The sequence below is a fragment of the Colletes latitarsis genome, chromosome 4, assembly GCF_051014445.1.
Source record: "Colletes latitarsis isolate SP2378_abdomen chromosome 4, iyColLati1, whole genome shotgun sequence".
Lineage (NCBI taxonomy): Eukaryota > Metazoa > Arthropoda > Insecta > Hymenoptera > Colletidae > Colletes > Colletes latitarsis.
This window is the reverse complement of record NC_135137.1, coordinates 35,208,024-35,232,620: the sequence shown is the minus strand read 5'-3', so window position 1 is coordinate 35,232,620 and position 24,597 is coordinate 35,208,024. Positions and strand designations below refer to the sequence as shown.

At 39.8% G+C, this 24,597-nt stretch overlaps 2 protein-coding genes across 4 annotated transcripts in view; one reads left to right on the top strand and one right to left on the bottom strand.

Moving 5' to 3' along the window:
- Positions 1–342: 342 nt before the first annotated feature.
- LOC143341320 (microtubule-associated protein 1 light chain 3 alpha) lies at positions 343–2,722 on the bottom strand. 2 transcript variants are annotated; one of them, XM_076764184.1, is made up of 5 exons: positions 2,473–2,722; positions 1,998–2,160; positions 1,849–1,909; positions 1,726–1,778; positions 343–1,641 (listed from the first exon to the last, which is right to left on the bottom strand). In XM_076764184.1, exons 1-4 carry the CDS (start codon positions 2,513–2,515, stop codon positions 1,728–1,730), a joined length of 318 nt encoding a protein of 105 aa, XP_076620299.1. In that variant the 5' UTR covers positions 2,516–2,722; the 3' UTR covers positions 343–1,641; positions 1,726–1,727. The 2 variants fall into 2 exon arrangements, with proteins under 2 accessions (XP_076620299.1, XP_076620298.1); XM_076764183.1 differs by having other exon boundaries at positions 1,726–1,909; positions 2,473–2,709.
- Positions 2,723–2,946: 224 nt separating this feature from the next.
- Positions 2,947–24,597, top strand: part of LOC143341477 (dual specificity tyrosine-phosphorylation-regulated kinase 2) — a 45,693-nt gene continuing 24,042 nt past the window's right edge. For both annotated transcript variants that reach the window (XM_076764526.1, XM_076764527.1), the window contains exon 1: positions 2,947–6,864. In XM_076764526.1, the coding sequence (XP_076620641.1) occupies positions 5,713–6,864 (1,152 nt within the window). In that variant the 5' untranslated portion in view covers positions 2,947–5,712. The remainder of the gene's footprint in view (positions 6,865–24,597) is intronic.

Below are 24,597 nucleotides of genomic sequence, written 5' to 3'. Positions count from 1 at the left end.
TTCATATATCTACTAAAAATTTAAACTTTTTACTGTATTTGTAAATTATAACTTATATCTACAATAATTTTGTACACGTTTCGCGTAACAATCCAGATAGCATCGTATATTCAGAGGACGTCCTTTTCATAGCCTTAGAACTTAAATTTCGGACGTTTTAGAATTATTCATCTCCAAAGTTCTGCAAATATATTCTTGAGATCTGTATTTTGTGTGTGAATTTTGTAACTCTCGCAAACTTCCTAATCTTTTACAATATTAATAAGTATAATTAATATTGTCAATGCATATAACATATAGATGGTAAGACATCAGAGATTTCCATCATTATTATTACGCGTAGCGAAAAATGTTTCGCATAGAATCGAATAATTTCAAGAGGAACACATTTTGATCTTATTATATTTTTGTAGGTCAATACGTAGAAAACATGAAAGCCATTAATGTTTTTCTTTTAACGGGATCGTAAATTTTATACAACGAAGTTGCGTGTATAAAATTATTATATTTAATATCACTAGCTAAAGAAATGATCAATTGATTCAATACACCACTTCTTACATTACAAACAAACGAAAAATTAGATATGTATATGTAAATTAAAAGTACATTTACGTTATATAAAATATTATGTACATATGTATTACTTATAGTATCTCAATTTTTTCTTTTTATAAGTATTATATCTCTGTAAAAAAATGATTATTTTCAGTTATATATACGGACATTACATTCGTTAATGGTACAAATTTAATGACAAATGCAGAAAATAATCTGGGGAATCGTTTAATTTTTGTTAAGTTAATAAATTCAGTTATTAAACTAATTCTTAAACACAGAAATATTTGCAAACACAATATTTAATAAAAATAATATATATATTAAATTTTCTGAAAGCAAAGAAACTCCATAATTTAATGTAAAATCAATAACAACTATAGAGAAATACTTAAAAATTATAGTTGCCTTATTAGGACGTCCTCTGAATGTAAGAAACATCCAAACCAGATATTCTTTGGATGTGCATTAGATATCTTTGTGCTATTTGTGAACAGTAAAAATACAAAACCCAAATTTGATTTCAGTTTTGTTTCTAGGTAAAATTTGTCATGTAACACTGGTCATTACTCGTACTCTGTTATTTGTACAATGGTACTCTTTTTAATACATATTTAAAATTTATTACACTCGTCAGATGCATATGAAAGTGAATACATCCAATCTAATGATATTAATTTGTAAAATTTATGTATGTAATTTCATTTATGTATTAAGAATGATATTTTTAAATATGTTTAACACCTCATTGTTTTAGTTTGTCATTCTTTAAAAGAATAAGTACTATCATTAATAACAAACTAAGTTAATCTTATACATTAACATATGAAATATGTTATTTCATAGATTCATATGCCCAAGGCCCAAAGCACCGTAATAATTTTGCACACAAGTGTCAATTGTGATTGTTCTGTTAATTACTTTAGAGGATACTGCAAGTTGATCACAAAGATTCTGCATATTTTGTTTAAGGCAGACATAAGTAATAGTAGATCTAAAATTTTTTCTAAGGATCCTTAAAAATATTTAGCACATAGTATATCTCTGAAAAAATTTTTTTTTCCAACCCATAAATTGGAATACCTAAAGTAAATTATGATTATTTTATTCCTATGTACAGTCAATATTAATGAAATTAATATTTTTGCTGTAATTATCTAAACTTACTTTTATATAGTATTGATGCATTTAATGGCCAAATACATCTTGGCTAGCAAATACTATATAAAGAAAACCATCTTCATCTTTGTCTCTTTGATAAAGTTGTGCCATAGTCATACTACCACTTACCAGACTTATTTGGTTTACTAATAGAAAAAATGCCTGTGTTGGGTGAAGTTGTAGCCTACGTCTGTTAATTATAATTATTAATCAATTATTATTAACTATTAGATAGATAAAGATATTTAAAATACATTACAAAATGCATTAAAGCATACCGAATTATTTTTTTAAATTCTGCTAGTGTTAAGTAATCTGGCACCAAAAATTTAAATTTGTCCAACACAGGTAATTGTTTTTCTCCGGAATACCGTTCAACAATAATAGGTATTTTATTTGGATGATTCATTTTAATGATTTGTACATCAGCAACTCGTTGTACTAAAGTTTTGAAAAAATTTCTAATGTTTCAATAAAGTATAAAGGATAAAACGATTGATTTTTCGAAAAAAGAGTATACATATTATATAACTTATGCATATTAATTAAAATGAATAATCAGAACATTTATTACGAAATAAATGATTGTATTTTTTTTAAATTGTGTAACAATATGCAGCTTGAATCATTAATAAAACAAAAGAATATTACACAGCAATATGAGCAAAACACTGCAAAGGAATACTTTGTTCAGTATTTGTTTTATACTACATATAGAAGAAATGTACTAAACAAAATACAAATTATACTTACTAAACGAACGCCTTTCTTTAAACGTCTCTGGTGTTAAATTCATGTTGGTTTCACTATTAGTTACGACGTATTCGGCACGATATCAGCTGTAAGCTTATGGAAGTATGCTTGACGGGTGAAAATAATGCCTGTTTGTAGCTTAGGTTGGGTTCTATAGACACTAATGATAACATATGTTCGTATTGCCAAGTGCTGCCCTCTTAGAACTTCATGATGGTTTTGTATTCGACTACACCAATTCTTCCTTCATTGTCTCTTCGAAAGCGAATCTTTGTCATGAATTACATAGTAGGAAGAGAAGGTTCGAGGCAGTCCTAAAAGTACAACTTCTGCACGTATGTATTATCATTATACGATATGCACGTTTTGTGCATTAAAAAAAAGTCCACTGGCATAAAATATCGAATAATATAAATAATTTGCTTCACGACGAACTAATACAAAAACATACTAATACATTTTATAGGTTTCGTTCAGCAAGAAAGACAACGATCATCCTGTTGTGACTGATAACCATCTAGGTAAAATTTTAGTCTATGACCTCCCCTTGGCTTCGAAACAGGAATACGTGTGGACATCTGTGCGTGCGGCAAGCACAACTGTCGTGTACGTGAGAGTGCATGCGTGGGTGTCGCAGCAGGCGTTTCTTTATGAATAGAGAAATAGTGCTCGCGCCTTGAGTGCTTTGTGAGTCGGTGAGTGTGAATTTCTCAGTGAAAAGTTGTGCCGGAATTGAATAAAAAACACAGTTGTACGCAGCATGAGAAACGTATCGACCACTCATCGGAATTGAACATGCAACTCCGTTAATGCACGCACGCTAGACACCGAGGAAGGGGAAGGGGCAACAAAAACACCTGTATACTAAATATATAGACACATAGGAGACACTGTAGGAATGGAAGACAGTCGTTTCTCGATAATCGTAAAAATCACGATGGAGGGGTCTGTACCAGCGGAAGCGTCGTGCTATGTCGCCTAACCGTGAAGATCCGTGAAGATTTCTTGGATCGCGTTGCTTTTTGTACGATTTCAAGGGCCGAAAGTTTCATACACGCGAGATTGTGCATCAGTTAGTTAGTCTGGTCGTTCATCCGTTTGCCTGGTCGTCTACGCCTTCTAAATCGTCCTGACACAACGTTTAACGGGGGTACAAAAAGAATAAACATGGTGGCGGCGCGAGAGAGATAGAAGACACGGGGAGCGAGAGGAGGGAGAAAGAGAGTCAGCCAGCCAGCCAGCCAGCTAGCCAGCCAGCCAGTCAGTGTGCCAGAAGCGACGCAGTTCGCCTCGTGCTGTCTTTGTTTCTATGGAAAGAAATCCGTCGTTCCTGAACATCCACCCATTTTTGCATTTATCCGCTTTTACGAGATTACAAATCGTCGATAATACAAGTTACTCGATTAATGCTGGAAGAACATTTCGCTCGTAAACAGTTATCAAGGTGCGGCCACGTTCTTCGTGTTCGCGGTGTTTGCTTCGATTTTCATGCGTGCGGGGTCCACGACCGAGCGTGTGAGAAATTCAGTATATCGTCTGGCAACACGGTGGCTCGATTTCGGCTTCAAGCCGCCGCAGGGGTGATATGATATGTCGCTGCCGGTGGAATTCCGTATGATTCGATGCCGGTGACGACGATCGTTTGACATCGTTTCTTTGAATTTGATATATATGATGTGATCAATTCGGCGACAAGAACGCGCGAACTGTGGATTAGTATTTTCAACGGTATGTAAATAAAAAGATGTTCATCCGATTCAACGAATAACTGCCCGTGAGAAGATTCGAAGAAACTTTTTTAATCGACATACGAGAAGTTATATTGAAAGTTCTCTGTCAAAAGATATTCGTAACCAAGCCACGAAGTTTCGTAAGACCGGAACGCGCGACCGCAAAGAAGTTTATCAACGACGATGAATATTCCTCGGATCTTGACGACAAGTTGCTCGATACAAATCGTATGGCGCTTCTGGTTAGTGATTATGCTTCGAGAAAGGTGAATCTGTCGGAGAGTGAGAGCATCGAAGCGAAAAACGACGGGCGATTCACGAAGTCTGAAATATATTCGAGTTTTCGTCGGAATATTATTACGTCGAGGACAGGAAAAGGTTCAATGGAGCGAAGTGGTCAAACTTGGTCGGCCCGGTGCCAATAACCTCCGGTCAGGAGGTAGACAGTTTTCGCACGATGCGTTTGCCCTCGTGCACGATAGATTATAAAATTAGACGTTCGAAACCTCGCACGAAGGTAAAAGGAGCACATCGTTTCCATGCGGTAAAGAAGGTGGAGACACTGACTGGTGGTAACGAGCGAAGGGTCAAGCGACGAAGGGAATTAATACAAGTTGGATGAATAATTCCCAGGGGGGTAGACAGTCGTGCGTAGTCGGAAGTGACGTCAGACGGTGGGTTCATAGTTCCTCTTATTTTTCTCGTTCGAGCGTCGCGGCCGTGCAGAGGGGTGCGTTCTCGTGACGACGAACACCACCGAAAAAACCAAGATACACACGGGGGCTCCCCGGTCGCGCTCGTTGTCGCCAAGCGAATTGCATCGCAATTTCTAGTCCGTTGCATTTACATCGAGTCTTTTTTTCTGGACAAGATATTTTTAGACGATCGATTTTATTTCAAACTGCACGTGCGAGAGCGTTCACGCTTCGTGTTTTGGGATCGAAACACGTTCAAGTGGCTTCTAACGAGCCAAACTATTCGACACTCGTTGGAGCGTACATTGGGCAACAGTTTGGACACGTTTCGAGAGACTTAATTTTTCGGAAGTTCCCACTAACCGTCGCACAGGGGAATAGCATTTCCACGCATTCATTTCGACATAGACGAGAACGAGACTGAAAGTATCGCGTTAAAATTAGTCGATTAATTTATTTAAAAAAAAGCGCAGAGCGCCACGAGTTCACGAATCGTCCGTGGCTGCAGCAAACCGACCAAAAATCATCGCTCTCGCGAGAGACAAATTAACGTGGATTTGACAAGAAATTTAAATAAGTCAAGCAATAACGATTGCGTTCAACTAGCGTTAACCTCAACGAACCAATTATGTTTTTTATCCGAACGACAATACATTGTAACGTGTTAGAAAATGTTGGAACCGGAAGCATGGAGAGCGCGAGACATTGAAAAGGGTAAAATAAACACGACTGATCGTCGAATGATGATTTCGAGGTTCTTGATGTCTCCCTCTCTGAAAACCACACGTTTTTAAATCGTCGTCAAATGGACACAAATGACTAACTTAACGTTACCGGCAAGCACGATCGAGATGCCCCTATCAAAACCGAATACGTTCGTACCCGCGAGCGCAATCTCGTCGAACGAGGACAATCATCTGCCACCCTTGAAGGCGAGCACGCTGGCCCTGAATCAGCCCGCTGGTGAGACGGCGCTTAGTCGCATGGCCTATTTGGTCAGAACCAACAGTAGCCTGCTGAACCTGATCGGTAAACCGGACAACCTGAAGTTGTGTCTGAACTCGTACGCCTGTCAGAAGTCCAGTCATAATTCGAGTCACGATTCCAGCCACAATTCGAGTGATAATTCCGGTCATAATTGCGGTCGTAATTCGCACGCGCAGCCGAACAGCCAGTCGAGCACCACCGCGCTGGTGAAGAACGGACGCGCGAACGGCGGTTCCAGCGGCGGTTCCAGCGGCGGTTCCAACGGAGGTTCCAACGGCGGTTCCAGCGGCGGTTCCAGCGGCAGCGCCGGCGGCAGCGCTAGCGGCAAACCGAAGACCATCACCGTCACGCCGGAGCTGGTGATGAAGCTCTACGTGGACAAGCTGACGCCGTACGAACACCGCGAGATCTACAACTATTCGCAGATATACTTCATCGGGGCGAACGCGAAGAAGAGGCCGGGCATACTCGGTCGTCCGAACAATAACGACTACGACAACGATCAGGGTTCCTACATCCACGTGACGCACGATCACGTGGCCTACAGGTACGAGGTGCTCAGGGTGATCGGTAAGGGCTCGTTCGGCCAGGTGGTCAAGGCTTACGACCACAAGCTGCAGGAGCACGTGGCGCTGAAAATGGTCAGGAACGAGAAGAGGTTCCATTGTCAGGCTCAAGAGGAGATCAGGATATTGAGGAAGCTTCGGGAACAGGACAAGGACGACACGATGAACATCATTCATATGTTCGACTCGTTCACGTTCCGTTGCCACACGTGCATCACCTTCGAATTGCTCACTATTAACATGTACGAGCTGATCAAGAGGAACAAGTTCCAGGGCTTCAGCATGCAGCTCGTTAAGAGGTTCGCGTACTCGCTGCTTCAATGTCTCGACGCTCTCTACAAGAACAAAATCATCCATTGCGACCTGAAGCCGGAGAACATTCTTCTGAAGCAACAGGGACGCAGCGGTATCAAGGTGAGCGATTTTTCACGTTTTTTTGGGGGGGAATCGCCCGCGACAAGCAGAGTTTCGAAAAGTAACACCGAGGAGATCGCCTAGGGTGAATCTTAAATCGCTTTTGCTGCGTATTTTATTAAATACTTTCGCAAACTTCTTTCGAATCTCTGCATCTTGAACGACCGTAGTTCTTTCTTCTTTTGTTCTTGCCAGTATACGGGATAAATTTAATACGAGGGTCGTTCAATAAGTACTTAGAAGAAGATAGAAAGACAAATTATTTTAGGTAGATTTTTTTGTTATTTTGCAACATAATCTCCTTTTAGCTCTATACACTTTTCCAAGCGTTTCTCCAACTTTTTTAAGCCATCTAAAAAGTAAGATTTCGGAAGGTCCTCAAAATAAGCATCTGTTTGGGCGGTGACCTCGTCGACGTTGGAAACAAAAAGTCACTGGGGGCCAAATCCAGCGAATACGGTGGATGTTGTAATAATTCGAACTTTAATTCCATGATTTTGGCCAACGAAACTGCACAGGTGTGCATCCGTGCATTGTCTCGATGCAAGAGGAAGTTCCTTGCTTCGATCGATAATAAAAATGAAACTATGTGGTGGATATAACTGAAACTTCGAGAGTTGTCTAGTGAGTCATGATGCTTACTGAAAACAAACCATTTTCAATGCTACGAGCGCCAGGTCTTGGATTTTCTATGGACTTATCGAACGACCCTCGTAGTTGATTCAAATGTCAGAGTTTATGCGATACGTGTCCAAGGGAAAATAATTTTCATATTATTGCTTCGATTTTAACGATCTTTTGTAGGATAATAGAACGTACATTAGCCGCAGGTAATTGATAGTTTCAAAGATGTAATTAATTAAAGTTACATATCTAGTAATGTACTGTGAACATAGGGGTGACGACGAAGCGACATAGCTTGCAAATCGGAAGTTTAGCGGTCGAATCCCCAGTTAAATATCCCTAGATTTCCGATTTACGAGTCACGCAATACGTTACTAGGTATGCAAGGTACATTAATTATATTTATATCAATATGTCAGAAGATATAAGAAAAACAAAATTAATATCTGAGGGTTGTATTATATTTGAGGAGGACCATACAATCTCATGGTTTAAACATGATATTAAGAAATAATTAAGTTGATTCTATGCTATTTGTTTGATTATGTTAAATAGTACATAACTCTCGTACCTCAATATCTGATATTGTATTGTACGAAACGTACTAGAGATCAGGTTTCTGGAAAATTGAAGAGGATGAATCAAATATCAGGTATGTATAGAGGCAGCGTTTTATTTGTGTAGCATGTTAAAGTTTTGAGTAAGCGATAGAGTCATTCGAGTAAGTAATCGACTACTTATTCTAAGCAGTGCATTTGTTGCATAAATCATCGTCTTCTATTATTTTGTTCTTTGTAGTGGAAAACGTTCCACTACATGCGTCATGGGTACAGAAATATTTATCTTGACTAACCTCCGAAGATTACGTATCTCAGATTGGTGATACACTTCCTAGTTGTGTGAGTAATCTGCTCTCAGAAACAATTTTTCTAGAAGGTTACAGAAAATTGTCCACACGTGTAAATTGGTCGATACTGTGAGTAATAATAAATGCAGTAGAAAAGACCTCTGCAGAAAATTATAAAACAGTTCTACAAATAAATAAAATAAAATAAATGTGTTCCAAGAGAAGAAAAAAAAACAAATTTAATTATTTAATTCTCCTGTATAACACATCTTATATTTTATGTAGAATTGTTATATAATTTACCGATTAACAAAATAGTGTTCTTTCTACTGTATTTATTATTGCCCTTAATGTAAAATTATACATCTGACTAAGGCACACGAAAGACATTTTTGTACCGAAAATGTAAATGAAAGTGTTTCTTATCACGCAGGTTATTTAACATCGCATACATGAGCTTGAAAATATATTTAACATCGTCGTTTTTTTTATAGTTGATATTCAAACTGTTGACCTTTAACTTATTGAGAAAATACCGAGGATCCTTCATTGTATTATGTTCATAATCTGGAAGGACCTTCTACCAGAGGTCGTCGACCTTGCTCGGAACGTACAATACTTTCATTTCAAAGAAAAAGAACAAACGAAATTGATCGTAAGATCTTCAGATTTCGTCTACGCGTGCAAAAGAGTCTTTAGCACGTATGACGTTAGCCTGCAAACTTTTCTTTCGTGTGTCTTTAAGTTTTTCAGCTAGAAATGGGCAAAATTCTCATCTACCGTTTAACTGAAATTTTGCCCATCTCTGTCCTCGGGTAATCGTATCGGTCCGTTAGTACCGATTTCGATCTACCGACGTCGCTAGCATCGAACGAGAAATTGTTATTTCTCAGTTCCCGTGGATTCCCGCGAGGAACGTAAACGACCGTCTCGTGCCATTATTCGATATGTTCTGTCAGCGTCCAGATTTTTTTGGCCAGTCGTTCGTAAGATTAACCAGAAACCTTCGACGGACAACAAACTCGTCGTTAGCCTGAATACCGCAAGGCATAAACAGAATAAGCGCGACAAGCTGGCTCGCGTGCTCACGATACGCTTGTACATAACCTGTGCGCGACGGTATATATCTATATGCAGACACGTAAAACACATAGGTTTCGTGTTTACCCATACACGGTGCACGACGGAACCACAACAATACGCGAAGATTAGCGTATTGACAAATGCAGTCGCACACACGAAGTGTCCTTGTCCCCTGCAGTAAACTCGGGGGACGATGCACGTCCGAGTAACACCGTATGTATCTCCGTCGTTCTATAGAATTTACACGCAATATCGTGAACTTTCGACTAAAGCCGCTTTCCTCGCGACCTTGCCTAGGTCGGCTTGCTTAAAGGTCTACTGTTTTGCCGGTAGCCTTAACGTCTTCTATAATTGTCCCATATAACAAACGACCCGACGGTTGTAGCATTCGTGATCCCGTGCATGAAAATAATGTTCTAGGAATATATTCGACGCGCTGTTTGTCACTCGAATTCGATTGCCACTAGAGTCCGCAGGGGGGCGCGTCACTCGTACTCGAGTGATTCTCTTATTCACGTGTTTTGTGCCAGAGTTGTGATGGAACTAATCAAGTTATCGACTACACCGTTACGATAATAAATTTAATAGTTTTATTCGTTGTTCGTAAATAAAATTTTCCCGATCCTGTCGAGATCCTGCTGCAATTAAAAGTCGAGAGCGTGCGTAATTATGCATTACGTTTACCTTGGTCATAAATGTCCCTAGACGGGAGCTCGCGTTACGTGAGATTAAGATTAGATTACTAGGCAGTGAGTACAGAAATGGACAACATTTTTATCCAGATAAAGATTTCATATAAAGTACAGAAGATGAATAACACTTTTTTGTTATCAAATAAATTCGAATAAAATTTTACGATATAATTTAATAAATAAACGAATAATTCGTACGGTCTTTGCAGGGTTTTACAGTTTGGGTTCTCGCAATCTGAATTGTTAGGAGCTTCCGGCTGTAACCGCGTCCTTTCGAAACATACTTATCTTTATTAGGGTCCTGAGGACGCTCTGTCATTGATGTTTCCTAGTACGAGCAGTTTAAACAAGTCGACAGCTGAAACGTATTTCATTATCAGTACGTGTCCGTAGGTCCTTGACAAAGCCGATGCAATTCGTGGAAATTTCACGAGGACCTTCAGAAATAATGCATACTTCGTTTACGGTATGTTGTCCGTTAATAATTTAATTACACAACTCGCGTGTAATTGATAATTTAGTGTGAAATGTAGTAGAAGGATTCATTTACGTAAATGCCAGTCTTCGAATATTTCACGGGCAAACGGGTCTGAACGCAATTGTTAATTCCACTCGTTTGTTTTCGTGTCCACTGTTTTCGATCCGCATCAGGTTCAGATCATTCGTATTATAGTTCTTTTTGTACTTGATTCCTGCATGTTCAAAAATTAATTTGCATATTCTTTTTCCACAATTCGTATCGTCACCCGGGATTAAATCGATCGAACGAACAGGAGAAACCTACACCGACGGAAACTTCGTTAGAATTGCGATCGTGTTCGAGTTTCATTATCTTTCCGTAATAATATTCATCAAACGCACGGGTACTTCTTCAAACGAGGGGATCGAGCTTCGAGCATTATCGGATACATTAAATAAGGTCGTGATGGTCGGTATCGCGAGGCGATCGAGCATCGTATCGAAAGCAGCGAAGTGTGAATCGAACGCGGACGCGAGGAAATAAGTCGTAATTCAACGACATATAATATTCCACGGCGAGTTTGTCGCCATTCAATTTGTCTCGTCTTTCGCGACACAACAGAAAAAAATTCAATTTGCGCGGAGAATTTGCATCGACATCCTTCGACGTGAAATCGTCGATGTCTAGCGTAGCGACAATTCCACGGAATATTACGCAACACGTTCTGTCACCCTGAATTTATGAATATTTAGCGTACGCGAATATTTGATCGTTTTATTTTCTTAATTTTGCTCAACCAATATTTGACCAGCGAGCTTAATGCGCCTCGCGTTCCGAGTATTACTCTTTCATCGATTTCTCGTAAGAATCTCGTCAAGGATGCAAACAGTGTTTTTTTTTTATCCAACGTAACCGTGTTCACGGTTGGTCTTCCATTCTCGTTGACCATCGGTGACTTATCGCGCCGTTTGTCTTTCGGACGAGAACCAGAAGAATAAAAAAAAAAAAGTTCTTTGTCTTCCCGCGAAGTTTCGAAACGGTAAATTTAATGCAGTATCAACGCGTTGCAGCGCCCGTAAATTAGACGATACGAACGCCAGAAAGGAAACATAAGTAACGCGAAAACGCCACGACGCGCGGCGCTTCGTCTCGCAGGAAACAGAAGTTTACGGCAATTTGCGCGAGAAGGGCAGGATTTAACAACTTGTAACCACGCAATTTGTAGGATACGCGTAGGGCGGATGGTGTTGGTACACTGAATCAGGTTTTACGAGTACCCCGCTAACGTTATGTATCGCGTCATAATTATTCCCCGCGACGTGTATTTTCGTTTCGTTCGATAACGTCGGTATCGATGTTGAACGAGCTGCTTCCACGTACGAATTTTTCAGCAATCGCGGCACTTCGTCTCTGGTTTGCGCGAAAAATCAGGACTCGTTATTGCCACGGAGTATGTATACGCAGCATGAGTCGAGTAGGAACCCAAAAACGATAAGCTTTTACGACGCTGTTTCCTTAAACGACCGATCGAAAAGTTTCTTTACGCGTCGACTACCGCGATGGGCACTGGTGACCGCTGTTTCGATCTTGTCCTTAAAATATTGCCGATAAATGAACCACAACATTTGCAAATTAGCGAATAAAATATACTTCGAAATAACGAGGATATCCCCGACAGGAAGTGTTAATTTTTCCAAAAAGAAACTATTCTGTTCATGGTGTAACCCCTATGAAACTGATCGGTCGAAGAGGTCGATATGAGGGTGGTATCTCGTGGATCTACGAAGCTAAACAATAGAATGTAGGTTGCGAAGGTTAGCAGAGAATTTCGTTTCCGGGTAATTGACAAATTGTATGGGTCATTCTGGTTCCCCTTTAATGGTGTCATCCGGTGCGGGTGTCTCCCTAGCTCGCCATAGCAGATAAATTTTCTAATTATTGAACAAAATCCTCCGTACGAGTGATTTCTAAATATTTTAAATAAACAGAGCCTTCTTACGTCGTTTTATCTTGTAGACAGACCACGTAAAAGAATTACCTATAGGTGAACACCACCCTATATTTGCCACGGACTGTCGGACCTCTATTTGTCGCGAGAAATATAGGAATGATCTCGTTTTCCAGTTCGCGTAACCCGCGACGGTAACAAGATTGGGCCCCGGACTTTTCCGCGCGTTCGATTCGATAAAAGCGTAGGAAGTCGCGGCGAACAAGTTCGTTTCCTCTCCCCCCTGTAGGTCTTTCCTGGAAGGTGGCGAGTTACGGCCCCCCCCCCCCCCCCGGCGGTCGTGCTTCTGGCATCTCGTCGATCGATAGGAAGCATAAGGTACCCATTATTACACGTTCGTTAATCACCCGGATGAATCTGACCTGGCATCAATCCGACTGCCGTTACCCATTGGCAGAAATAAATATTTTACGTCCGTCTCGACGCTTTCGACCGGCTCGATGATACGAAAAACAGCTTCCTCCGCGAAGGCGCCATCGATCCGCATAGACCTCGATCTTCGATAGGCTCGAACACCGCCAATTAATCGTACTGTACGCGGTCTTCGATAAGGGGACGCGAGAATTCTAAGATGGGCTTTGGAAACTGCTATAATATAGGTTTAGGTTCTTGAAACGGTCTATCAGCGCTCATACCAGGTCCCTGACCCTTCTTTTTTAGGTTCTATATAAGTAGACTGCGGATGTCCATGCATTTATGGGAAATTTTAGTTCTCAAAAAGCCATAATTATTATAGTTAGGGATTGAGATAACGCTACAAAGCTCCCATTTCATTAATTCTGTAAACAAAAATATGAATTTCAATATACAGGGTGTTCGACCACCCCTGGGAAAAATTTTAGTGGGAGATTTTAGAGGCCAAAATAAGACGAAAATCAAGAATACCAATTTGTTAATTGAGGCTTCGTTTAATAGTTTCAAATTCATTCTGAAAAAAATATTTTTGGTTGCGGAGATCAATTACAATCATTTTTAGTGAATACACATATCTTCGAAATCGTATCCACTTTCGAGAAAAAAATTCCAGAAGGTGTGAAATTTTTCGACGAAAAAAAAAATTTCAAATCGTTCTAAAAAAATTATTTTCTGTTGCAGGGGTCGATTACAATCACTTCTGGTCATTACACATATCCCCGAAATCCTACGCATATTCGAGAAAAAAATTCCTTACCGAATATCTAATGTGAGGCCAGAAACGCTTCCCTGAAATTTCATGCATATCTTTAAAACGTCATAACTTTTGAACGGATTGGACGATTTTAATGTTTAAAAAAGCAAACTACGCGTATTTTGATAGAGAATATGTAGAAATCACAAAAATATTCGAAAAGTTGACCCTTGACCCCGCAACATGAGAAAAACCCCATAAAAATGGTCCAATTTTCAAACAGCCACAACTCCTACAATTGTGAATATATTTCAATGAAACTTTTTTCTGAAGTAGAGCTCGTGGGTATCTACAAAAAAGTATTAGACAACTTTTCTGTAGGGCGTCAAATAAAATTACTAAAAATTAAAAACGAATTTTTAAGAAAAATCGACAGGGGATAGGTACCTAAATTTTTCGACGAAAAAAAAAAATTTCAAATAGTTCTAAAAAAAGTATTTTTGGCTGCAGGGGTCAATTACAATCATTTTTGGTGAACAGTCATATCCCCGAAATCCTACTCATTTTCTAGAAAAAAATTCGAGAAGGTGTGAAATTTTTCGACAAAATTAAAAAATTTCAAATCGGTCTAAAAAAATTATTTTCGGTTGCAGGGGTCGATTACAATCACTTCTGGTCATTACACATGCCCCCGAAATCCTACGCATTTTCGAGAAAAAAATTCAATACGTACGGAACTTTAAACGTTAATAACTTCTTAACGAAACCTCCATCAGGAAATTGTTATTCTTGATTTTCGTCTTATTTTGGTCTCTAGAATCTTCCATTAAAATTTTTCCCAGGAGTGGCCGAACACCCTGATACTAAAATTTCGATTTCTCCGTTAACTGTTTCAAGAATCGAAATCTGTATTACAGTTCTCGATTCCTACTTTAATTCTCCTTGTTTGGATTTGGGTGTGGTCTCTCTTCCACGGTCGCTCAAAAGCCATCGAAGAGAATTGGAAAAATGAAACTGTCGTAAATAAAGTATCGGAAGTGCACGCGTGGGATAATTGAAACGGTGCTGGTGATTATATTAAAGGCGGAGGAATTTGTGTTAAGAGACGGTCAATTAATTGTAACGTTATTAAATAGAGTCTCGGTAAGGGTTCGTGAATTCGATACGAGCTATAAGTACCCATTACTCGTAGTTGCTCCGCGAATATTGTGATATTGATGTACACAGGCGTTGGTGCGTGTACGTGTGCATGCACACGTCTTTACTGATAGGAGATGCATGCGCAACGAGGTGCATAAGCGATAGGAACGAGCACGACGCACACGTCCCCGATGTCTCAATTTTGGTTTTCGCTGTGAACGGAGACGCGTTAATGGTCGCGATCTCGAGAAATCGCTTTCCGGGGACGCCGCGTTATTTCTTTCGATTGCAGTATGTTAATGGTTGCACGTACTCGCGACGACGATAACGCGTAATTGGGTCGCGGCAATCGTTCCCGAAGTATTCGACAACTTATCTTCGCTCCAATACAGTCTGTAATCTGTAGACGTCTGGTAAAAACTATTTGTCTCGATATTTGTCCAAACTGCTCGAAAAATAAAGCACTCAATAATTCAATGGGAGAAACAAGATGGCTGTCAAGATTCGCGCGAAGATTGTTTCGACCAAATGAAAAGCTGTTTTTCTCGACTCGAAATTTTTAAACTGTTTAAATATATAAACGTATCAATATCTATTTTATTAATATTTAGAGTATCTTTAAATATTTCTTCGCTCTCAGGAACCTCTTCGTTACTATTTCTGAATATATGATTCTCTACTAGCTGCTTTCGGAAACGATAGATTCGATTTAGTTCGAACGAAAACGAGGCACGCTAGGAATATTATTATAAGGAGTTATAAATGTGGAGATACCGTGGCGAGCATATGAGATAAAACTTGAACCTGAACAAATATAATAAGTTGAATGGGAGGACGATACGGTTAGTGAAACAATAAAATCACGAGCGCGTGATGGCGGCCATCGAGGCGTTAAAAGTTTAGAGAGGACGATGTAAACGCGTTGATGCTAAATTTGCAGGCGCGTTTAACGCCTTAGAACTAAGACAAAGAGCCGCGAAACTTCTGTTTTCAAGACACAACAAGCTACTTTAAGTAACTATGTTACTTCGTGTCAGGTGTTCGAGGTCGCCTCCATCGAGTGTCACGCACGAACTTAAATAATGTATCGCATGTCTACGCGTTCCTATCGTTCCTCAGAAGTTTCTTCAGAGTTCAACATAGTTCCCAAATCTGCTTCAAAATTGTTTAGCCGCAATTAGTCCTACAACTTTCTATCAATTGTATCTCAAATCCATCGTCGATGATCTCATAACTTTTCTACCCTAATATAAATAGAAGTTTATACACTATTATACACTCCTTAAACGCTTATTTTTTATATTTACCAAGAACAGAAAATAAAATAACAAATTTCAATTTGGACAGAGATAGAATCTTTTGTTTGTTGTTTTGAAGCGTTATCTCAAATCCTTCGTCAATGATCTCATAATTTTTCTACTCAAATATAAATAGAAGTTTATACACTATTATGCACTTCTTGAACGTTTATTTTTTATATTTACCAAGAACAGACAATAAAACAACAAATTTCAATTTGCACAGAGATAGAATCTTTTATTCGTTGTTTTGAAGCGTTATCGATTTTATTTGCGTATCGTACGAGTAAATATTTCTTTGGAATATATTAATTCCGTCACGGTATAAGTAGCGTTCGTTCCTGGTGTTTCTTCAGTCGCGTCCTGACGGTCCTCTTTTTAACCATTACTCCCACATTGTACATCTTCACTTCCCAGCCTAAATATAAGCTAGTCGGTCGCTCCCCAAGATCTATTTTTGAATTCGTTTCTACGACGGCCTTTCCCTTCTTCCGATACACAAGATGACTGATCCTCTTCGTTTCTCTTCGTTCTCCTTCACCAGGCCCTTGCTCCTTTCGCGTTTCGTTTCGAAACTTTTCCATGCCCGTGGCCCCCTCGTTCAACGGGGCAACTTTGCCCCGTGACAATGGAAGGTAAAATAAAGGGTCGAAGGTTGTTTTAAGCATCCGCAGATACTCCTCGAAAAGTGATTTTCGAAGTTTAGGGAACCCGACAAGCCGAGGACAATGCAGAGGAAGTACCTCCGGGCTTCTTCACGGTTGAAATCTTGCCTGATAGTTATTAGCACTTAAAGGGGTCTGTCTGGTTTAAAGATAAAAAAGAATTGAGTTGCTTCTTCGACTTTCAAGTCGTCGAAACATTGCGCTGAAAGGATTGGAATATATTTCTGACCAAGTCGTAATTCTCAAATAGATTGGAAATGCAGTTAACAGATTATAAATTATCTTTTATAAAGTAAACCTGATATTTACCGAAGAAAGTTACCAAAATGTCTTTTACCAAATAGAAATTATTGCACGTTAATTAATGCTCGTATTCAACGATGAATGGTTAAATCCTTAGAGTTATTACACGCTTCAATGAGAATGTATTATGCGCAAATCCTGTCAAATTTCCTAAGCGAACTTTACAGGCGATCTTACTGCGTGCTCAATCCGGGTATATTATGCAATAGAGCAGTGATTCTTAACCACTGTGTCTCGTTGCACGTCATCGTGCCATGAAAACGACTGCGCTGTGTCACGATAACTGTTTATTTTTCCATAGAGATTCAACAAAGAAAAAACAAAACCAATTCGAAGCAATCGATTTATTTTGTTTCACGAATTTTATTACATTTTTCAAGAAAGATATTATTTTTAAATTTATGAATTACTTCGTTCTCAAAATAAACAATAAGGTGGCTGAGTTTACGGAGTCGTTAGATGTCTTCTTCCTCGGAAGAAAACATCCGCAAATCCCGTAAAATTGCCTCGCTGAACTTTATTGGATTCCCGATCGGGCACATTATGCAACAGAGGATTAAATAGAAATATATTTTAAACGTTTCGATTCTGTGTCATTGAGGCCTATCAATAAAACGTACACCCATCCGATGTTTTCCCCTTCGTAAATATTTATTCATCGCTGTGTTTTTGAAATATTTAATATCTACGTTTAAACCGACGCCGATCTGTTCCTTCGCTGAATTTTCGTTTCGCCATTTATCAACGAAATCCCGTTATTATAATTTTCTTTTTAACGCGACGCGACCCTAAAAAAGACTGCGAAACTACGTTTAAACCCTGCCCGCGAGTTTTAAGCAGGTTAAGCGCCATTGCAATAGAGGATTTAGTTTTACTTTAGATTCTAGAGCGTGTTCACACTCCTCGTGTCTCATTCCATTTAATTGATAAAACTCCGGGTTTATTAAACGTAATTGGAATTATCTGTTACGGAACCAGATAATTAATTATTTCAAGGCGAGATTAGATAAGTCGAAAATAAACTTCCGACGCGTTTAAACGATCGAGAGTGAGATCGACTTAAAAGTTTTGCATTTACGTATCCACGTATGCTTTTGGAACGGATAGAATAATAATGAATTTTATTTTATCGTTACGATTTGTCCAGTTTTATCGATTTCCACCTCGAGGTACGTTTCGCTGTTTAAAATATAAACTTACATAACTATAACACTTACCTTCTGGACGGCTCGCGGTATTTTATTTTAATTTTCTGGCGGAGATATCGGGTTCTTTCATAACAATCTGTCCACTGTTCGGAATGAAAGAATCCACAGGCAAGTATCGATGCTCGTGTACCGAGAAATTCCGTTTTACGTCTTATATAACTGCAGATAAAACGTTTTGGAAATAACTCGTCGATCGTCGTCGTAATATAGCCACGCGTAAGTTATGAGAAAGACGGAGTCGGAGGAAAAGAGCGACGATGGAAAAGGTCGCTCTATTTATTCCCGTGCGATTTCATTCCGGGGACGTTTGATTCCGACGTGTTTTAAATAACGACGATCGTAATTGCGCGGAAAACGGGATAAATACGTTTAAATGATGTACGCCCTAAATGCGATCGGCGATGAGATGCAGGAAATAGGCTCGAAGGCACGAGGAAGATACACGAACTAGCGCGGGAGCTCAGTCGTAAAAATAGGGAACGAATAGGTTTCTCTGTTCACTATTAATAGCGGTGGTGCGTCGATACCCACGACTTTAATTCACGATTCTGGTTTATCGGAAATTTACGTCGCCGATTGGACGCGTACCGATCACGAGAATAGGCGTTGCAATTGAATTCTTTCCGACTTCTCTGTTCCTTAGCGGGAAACACGATTACATTTCAGACGTTACGTATCTTCTCTCGATCTTTAAAATAGATCCATTAAATCGCTTCTATAATTAACGGTCAATTAGAAAAAGCAAACCGACGCGGTCCAACTACAGAACGTATCTTTTATTCATTTTATAGGTTTTATTATTGAACGCTTAATGAGTGCCGTAATGGCGGATACCGGTACCCCGTTTTACAGTTTGTTACAGTAATCGAGAACGTGCGTGTCGCAGGTCAGTGGACTGTAATATGTAAAAATAGCGGAAGAAAGTTTAAGGAGGGGTAATAGGAAGAAGCAGTTTTAAGAAGATACGTTATATTGCTGTTGCGTCGTACGGATTTTCGAGTTATCGTAACAAACGCTCCTCGGATTGCGGGCGAGTGCGTCAGCGCGAAAACCGTTCTATTCGAGTGACGAACCGCACGGAAGCAACCTCGATATTTACCCGCGTCGTTAATGGAAAAATGGGCGAAAGCGTGAACGCAAAATTGCAGCGTGTAGCTCGCGCTGCCGGCAACGCGTCACTTCGGAGTACCTTTTCCTAGAAAATTCGTTAACCTATATCGCGACGCGGGTTTCCTTCGTTTTAATGATTAAAATCTTGTAATTACCAACTCCAATTTTTTTTTTTTATTATTTGTTTCTCCCCTTTTATTTCAGCGAAACGTTACTCGAGGGATTACGGTAAAAATAACTAAATGTTCTCGTTTTAACGAACTCTGTTCGTAATAATTGGAGTAGCGTTTTTAAAAGCACCAATATACAGGAGTGATTTAATATACAGGGTGTGTTCGGTCACCACTGGGAAAAATTTTAATGGGAGATTCTAGAGGCCAAAATGAGACGAAAATCAAGAATATCAATTTCTTCATTAAGGCTTCGTTAAAAAGTTATTAAAAAAATTAAATTAAAAAATTTCAAATCATTCTGAAAAAATTATTTTTGGTTGCGAGGCTCAATTACCATCATTTGTTGTGAATATACATACCCCTGGAATCCTACCCACTTTCGAGAAAAAAATTCTTCACCGAAAATATAATGTCTGACCAGGGACATTCTACTGACACTTTTTGATGAAAAAAAAAAAACATCAAATCATTCTAAAAAAATTATATTAAATTACAGAGGTCAATTATGAGCATTTTTGGTGAATAGACATACCCCTGAAATCCTACCCATTTTCGAGAAAAAAATTCGAGTAGGTACTGAAATTTTTAGACGAAATTAAAAAATTTCAAATCATACTTAAAAAAATATATTTAGTTACAGGGGTCAATTACAAGCATTTTTGATGAACAGACATACCCCCGAAATTCTAACCAGTTTCGAGAAAAAAATTCAATAACTGGATAAATTTGTTGACAAAATGAAAAAATTTCAAATCGTTCTACAAAAATTATTTTTGGTTGCGAGGGTCAATTACAATCATGTTTGGTCAATAGACATATCCCCGAAATCCTACCCATATCCGAGAAAAAAAATTCAATAAATGGATAAATTTTTCGATAAAATGAAAAAATTTCAAATCGTTCTATAAAAATTATTTTTGGCTGCGAGGGTCAATTACGATCATATTTGGTGAATACACATACCCCCGAAATCCTACGTGCTTTCGAGAAGAAAATTCTTTACCGAAAATATAGTTTCTGGTCAGAAATGTTTCTATAACTTTTTAACGAAGCCTCCATCAACAGATTAGTATTCTTGATTTTCGTCTTAATTTGGCCTCTAGAATCTCCCGTTAAAATTTTCCCCAGGGTTGGCCGAACACCCTGTATATTCGCGAAAATAGGTGAAACCGGTATTTCGATCGTAGCGAAAGAACCCTGTCCACGGATAAGGCGAGATAAAACCAGGGTGTTTATTTTAACCTCTTTGTTTCGGGCTTCTACGAAAGGTGTTCCGGATAACGTGAATGCACCAATGTTTTAGGAAACGCTTGCTACGTGGAATGATTTTATCGTTTCGGATCTTTGTACCTCTATTAAAGGGGCAGCCGAGCATCTGAATTGAAAACGTCTTTTTACGGTCCCCGGAAACGCACTCGGTTCATTCTCCGTTGTTAAAAAAAATATTAATAATCACGGAAGTTACGTTCCATTACGTAAATCTGTTTTTAGATGGGAAACGCGATTACCAGTCTCATTATAATTTACGAACGTATATCGACTTTCTTTTAATTGTACGTACGTACAAAATAATTTTAAACGCTGAGAACCTTCTTAAGAAACCGTTATCTGAAAAATTAGCGGTAATTTCAATGTTTGCAAATTTAATCATCAATCGACGTGACCGCAGGTCACGCGACATACCAAGAATCGCCTTTACGCGTTATTGTTGATAATTCGGTCGATTCCCCGGAACCGTACGAAAGCCAGATCCCCTAATTGTTTCCAGCAGCGTGTAATTTAAAAGCATTAAGACGTCGAGCGGGCAAATAAGATGTGACATAAGATTCAATAAGCAGTCGCGCGTGTATCGTTATTTAGTGTTTCGAGCGCTGAATGAACTCCGGGGCTCTCCTCATTGTTCCGCGACTAATTGAGCTGCGCCCACTTGAAGTGTTGTTGCACGAGCGATAACACTTCCGCGGCGCTTAAATCAGAACGTAAAGTGGTCATGTAAACGCTCCTTGCGCGTGGTTTCAGGCTTTATGGTCATTTTTACAGTTAGAACCCGCTCGACGAATCTACGATACGCGTGCAACCTCTTTTTCGGCTAGCGCGCGGAACAATGGTTTCGCGTAGGACGCTCGAAATTCGATCGTACGACGATAACGTTCACGGATACGTTGAATTCTTTAATAAGTTCGAATAAAAGACTGCACGTGTTTTTATTTTCGTACGGAGTTTTCACTTCCGTAGACTCTGTATCGAATTTATTAAATCGATCGGTTGTTTTGTTTACTCAAACACGATACACCCCCTCGGGGGGTCCTTTTGTCGAGTTCTACTCTTTCGTTCGACGCTCGTTATACACGGAATAATTTATCTTTCGTGAGAGAATAACACACCGCCCCGTTTAATACGCGCAATTGTTTCACGTTAAACGTATTTTGTTTTCAATTTAATATCGCGACATTTGTAATCACCCCCCCCCCCCCCCCCCACCCTCTATTCACGTTTTCTCTTTAAATAAATCATTTCGACGAAGCCCCGAGCCGCGTAACCGCGATAATTTCGAATTACTCCCGGCAAGTACGGCGAACATAATTGGAGGACTGCGCTCCGTTCAAAGAATCAACAAAATATCGAACTCGGTGAAAATTAATGAAATATCGGAAAACGAAGCCATGCGGAGGCCATATGGAAATACCAATATGAATAACTTCAGTTTGAAATATTTGTGTCCCGCGTTCAATTAATTATCTACCTCTCTCCGTTAATATCTCTAATATCTTTAATTAATTTTAGCGGTGTTTGTATCTATAGATCTCGGTGGTTTATTTAACGTTCGCCCGCGATCTCTTTTAATTGTAATTAAATTTTAACGAGTAGCGGTTAAACGGTTGTTTATCTCTCGACCGTTATCGTTGCATCGTATGAGAATTTGGTACGACGATTCTTTCAGTAGCTTCTTTGTGCTCGCGTCGGTGATCTTGCACGTTAGGGGAACAGCATCGATCGCTGAATGAATCGAGCCTCTTCATTGTCTCGATGCTTTAATCGAGCATACGACGTTAGACTCGGGACGTTACCGCAGACCAGGCCTGTGGCACTTCCGCGACACGGAGACTGGACCGGTTTTCCATGCTGGATACGAATTGCTCGATCGTCCTTTTGCTGGCTCTCTGCACACCATAGCGCAGCAGTCTATATACATACCGCGTCGCTGCTGGAATTCTGTTTCGCGAACAAAAACGTTTATTTGCACTTGCTTATCCTGTATCCTTGTTTCCCGCAAAAATAAACCGTCGTATATCATTTCTTCTATCGTTTACCGTTTTTCAATTTACCCGATTTTATCTCGATCCAGCCAAAAAAAATCATTTCCATCGTTATTACGGTTCCGCGTAATAAAGATGTTACTCGATTCGAGACGTACAAATTTTTCAGAAGATATCTTCATTCTCGATTCCGTGACAGTCGCCTAGTCGTTGCTCCCCGGTCGATGTGGCTGGGAGTTTCCACGAAAACTGATATTAGATTGAAAGCATGCATGCCTCCACCCCCGTGTCACTCGGTAATGAAATATTGATACTCGATCATAACTTTTCCAAGACTTCGATATCTTTTTATCGACAACCTACGCGCCGGGAGGAACTTTTCTCATATTACGCGCGTGTAGGGTAAATGGAAAGCTCTGTTGAAAGTTGTTGCGGTACAATGAGAGAACATAGATTTTTTCTACGGTGCTTCCACGTTACTTTTACCACGGAATATTTTTTAAGATCCTAGGCCGCGAGAAGAAGAACAAAAAGAAATTTTTCTCTTCCGAGAATTATGTATTTTTGACGATTCTCTTAAGAAATATGTATTTTTTGTTAAATTTATGTCTAACGGTGTGTACAACTATTACGTTACACCGTCGCGATAGAGCAGTCTCGCCTAGCATTCGCGGTAACGAAACCTTCAACTTAGGTACTCCAATTTCAAGCTCTCGGGGCGAAGATAAGCGAACTCTCTCGTCCGTCCGCGAGCATGTCCACGGTTGAACGTGTACCTATAGCCGCTTATCTACCTGTCTCGTATACACAATATCGTTCGCAAGTTATGCAACGGAGTCCTCTATCCCAGCGTTGGGGCCTCCGAGCGTTTAGTTTTCAAGTTTTCAAGGAAGTCGAGGAACTTGATTCGACGAATGCTCCAAACATTTGAAAGTCTAAGCAAGTATAACGTAAATTTGAAAAACTTGAATGGCTTCGAGAGAGTTCTGGTTCGTTGAGTCGTAGTCGAAAATCACAAGCTAGTATTGTTTCAATCTTTACTACTCGTTTACTTCGTGGCGTCACCTCCCGTACTCGCCACCAGAGGACGCTCTTGTCTCTCTCGCAAGCGCTCGATCAACTACCGAATATCCCGTCGTCTTACCAATGACGAGTCCACTACCAGGCCCCCGGGACACAACTTAATAAACTCTGCTTAAGAGGAGAAGTTATTTATAAACTACGGGGAAGCAGTTTTCTACATCCATCCGGGAAACACTTCGATTATTTAACAACTTCCAAGCCGTTCGCGGCTTTCAAGTTTACTCGATCGTACAAGACCGCTCGAGCCGGCTTCAGTTTCGTTCCTCAAGACGTCTTGAACCCGCTTGTATCCCATCGCTGCTTCTAACCTGCACGGAAGAAGAGGAGACGATAAGAGGGCAAGAGGAGGGAAAGAAAAGGCGTTTTCTCCCGCACGGACGGGGTCTTCCATTACGATGATACAGAGCCCCTATCGTGCGTCAAGTGCAAAGTCGCATGACTGACGGAAATAAAAGGGTTGAATTACACCAGGAGGTTGAGGGGAGTTGGGTGGTGGAGGGTGTAATTGAAAATTAATTGGGGCTCGTCGGTTGTTCCCCGTTTTCCGCGAGACAGAAAATAAGAAATAGTCTCTTTCGTTGGACGGCCGTCTAGGACGACGTCGACGGCTATGGAAGACAATGAGGACAATTTCATCGACCGGGTTAATTCCCTGCCAGTTTGCCGGTTCATAA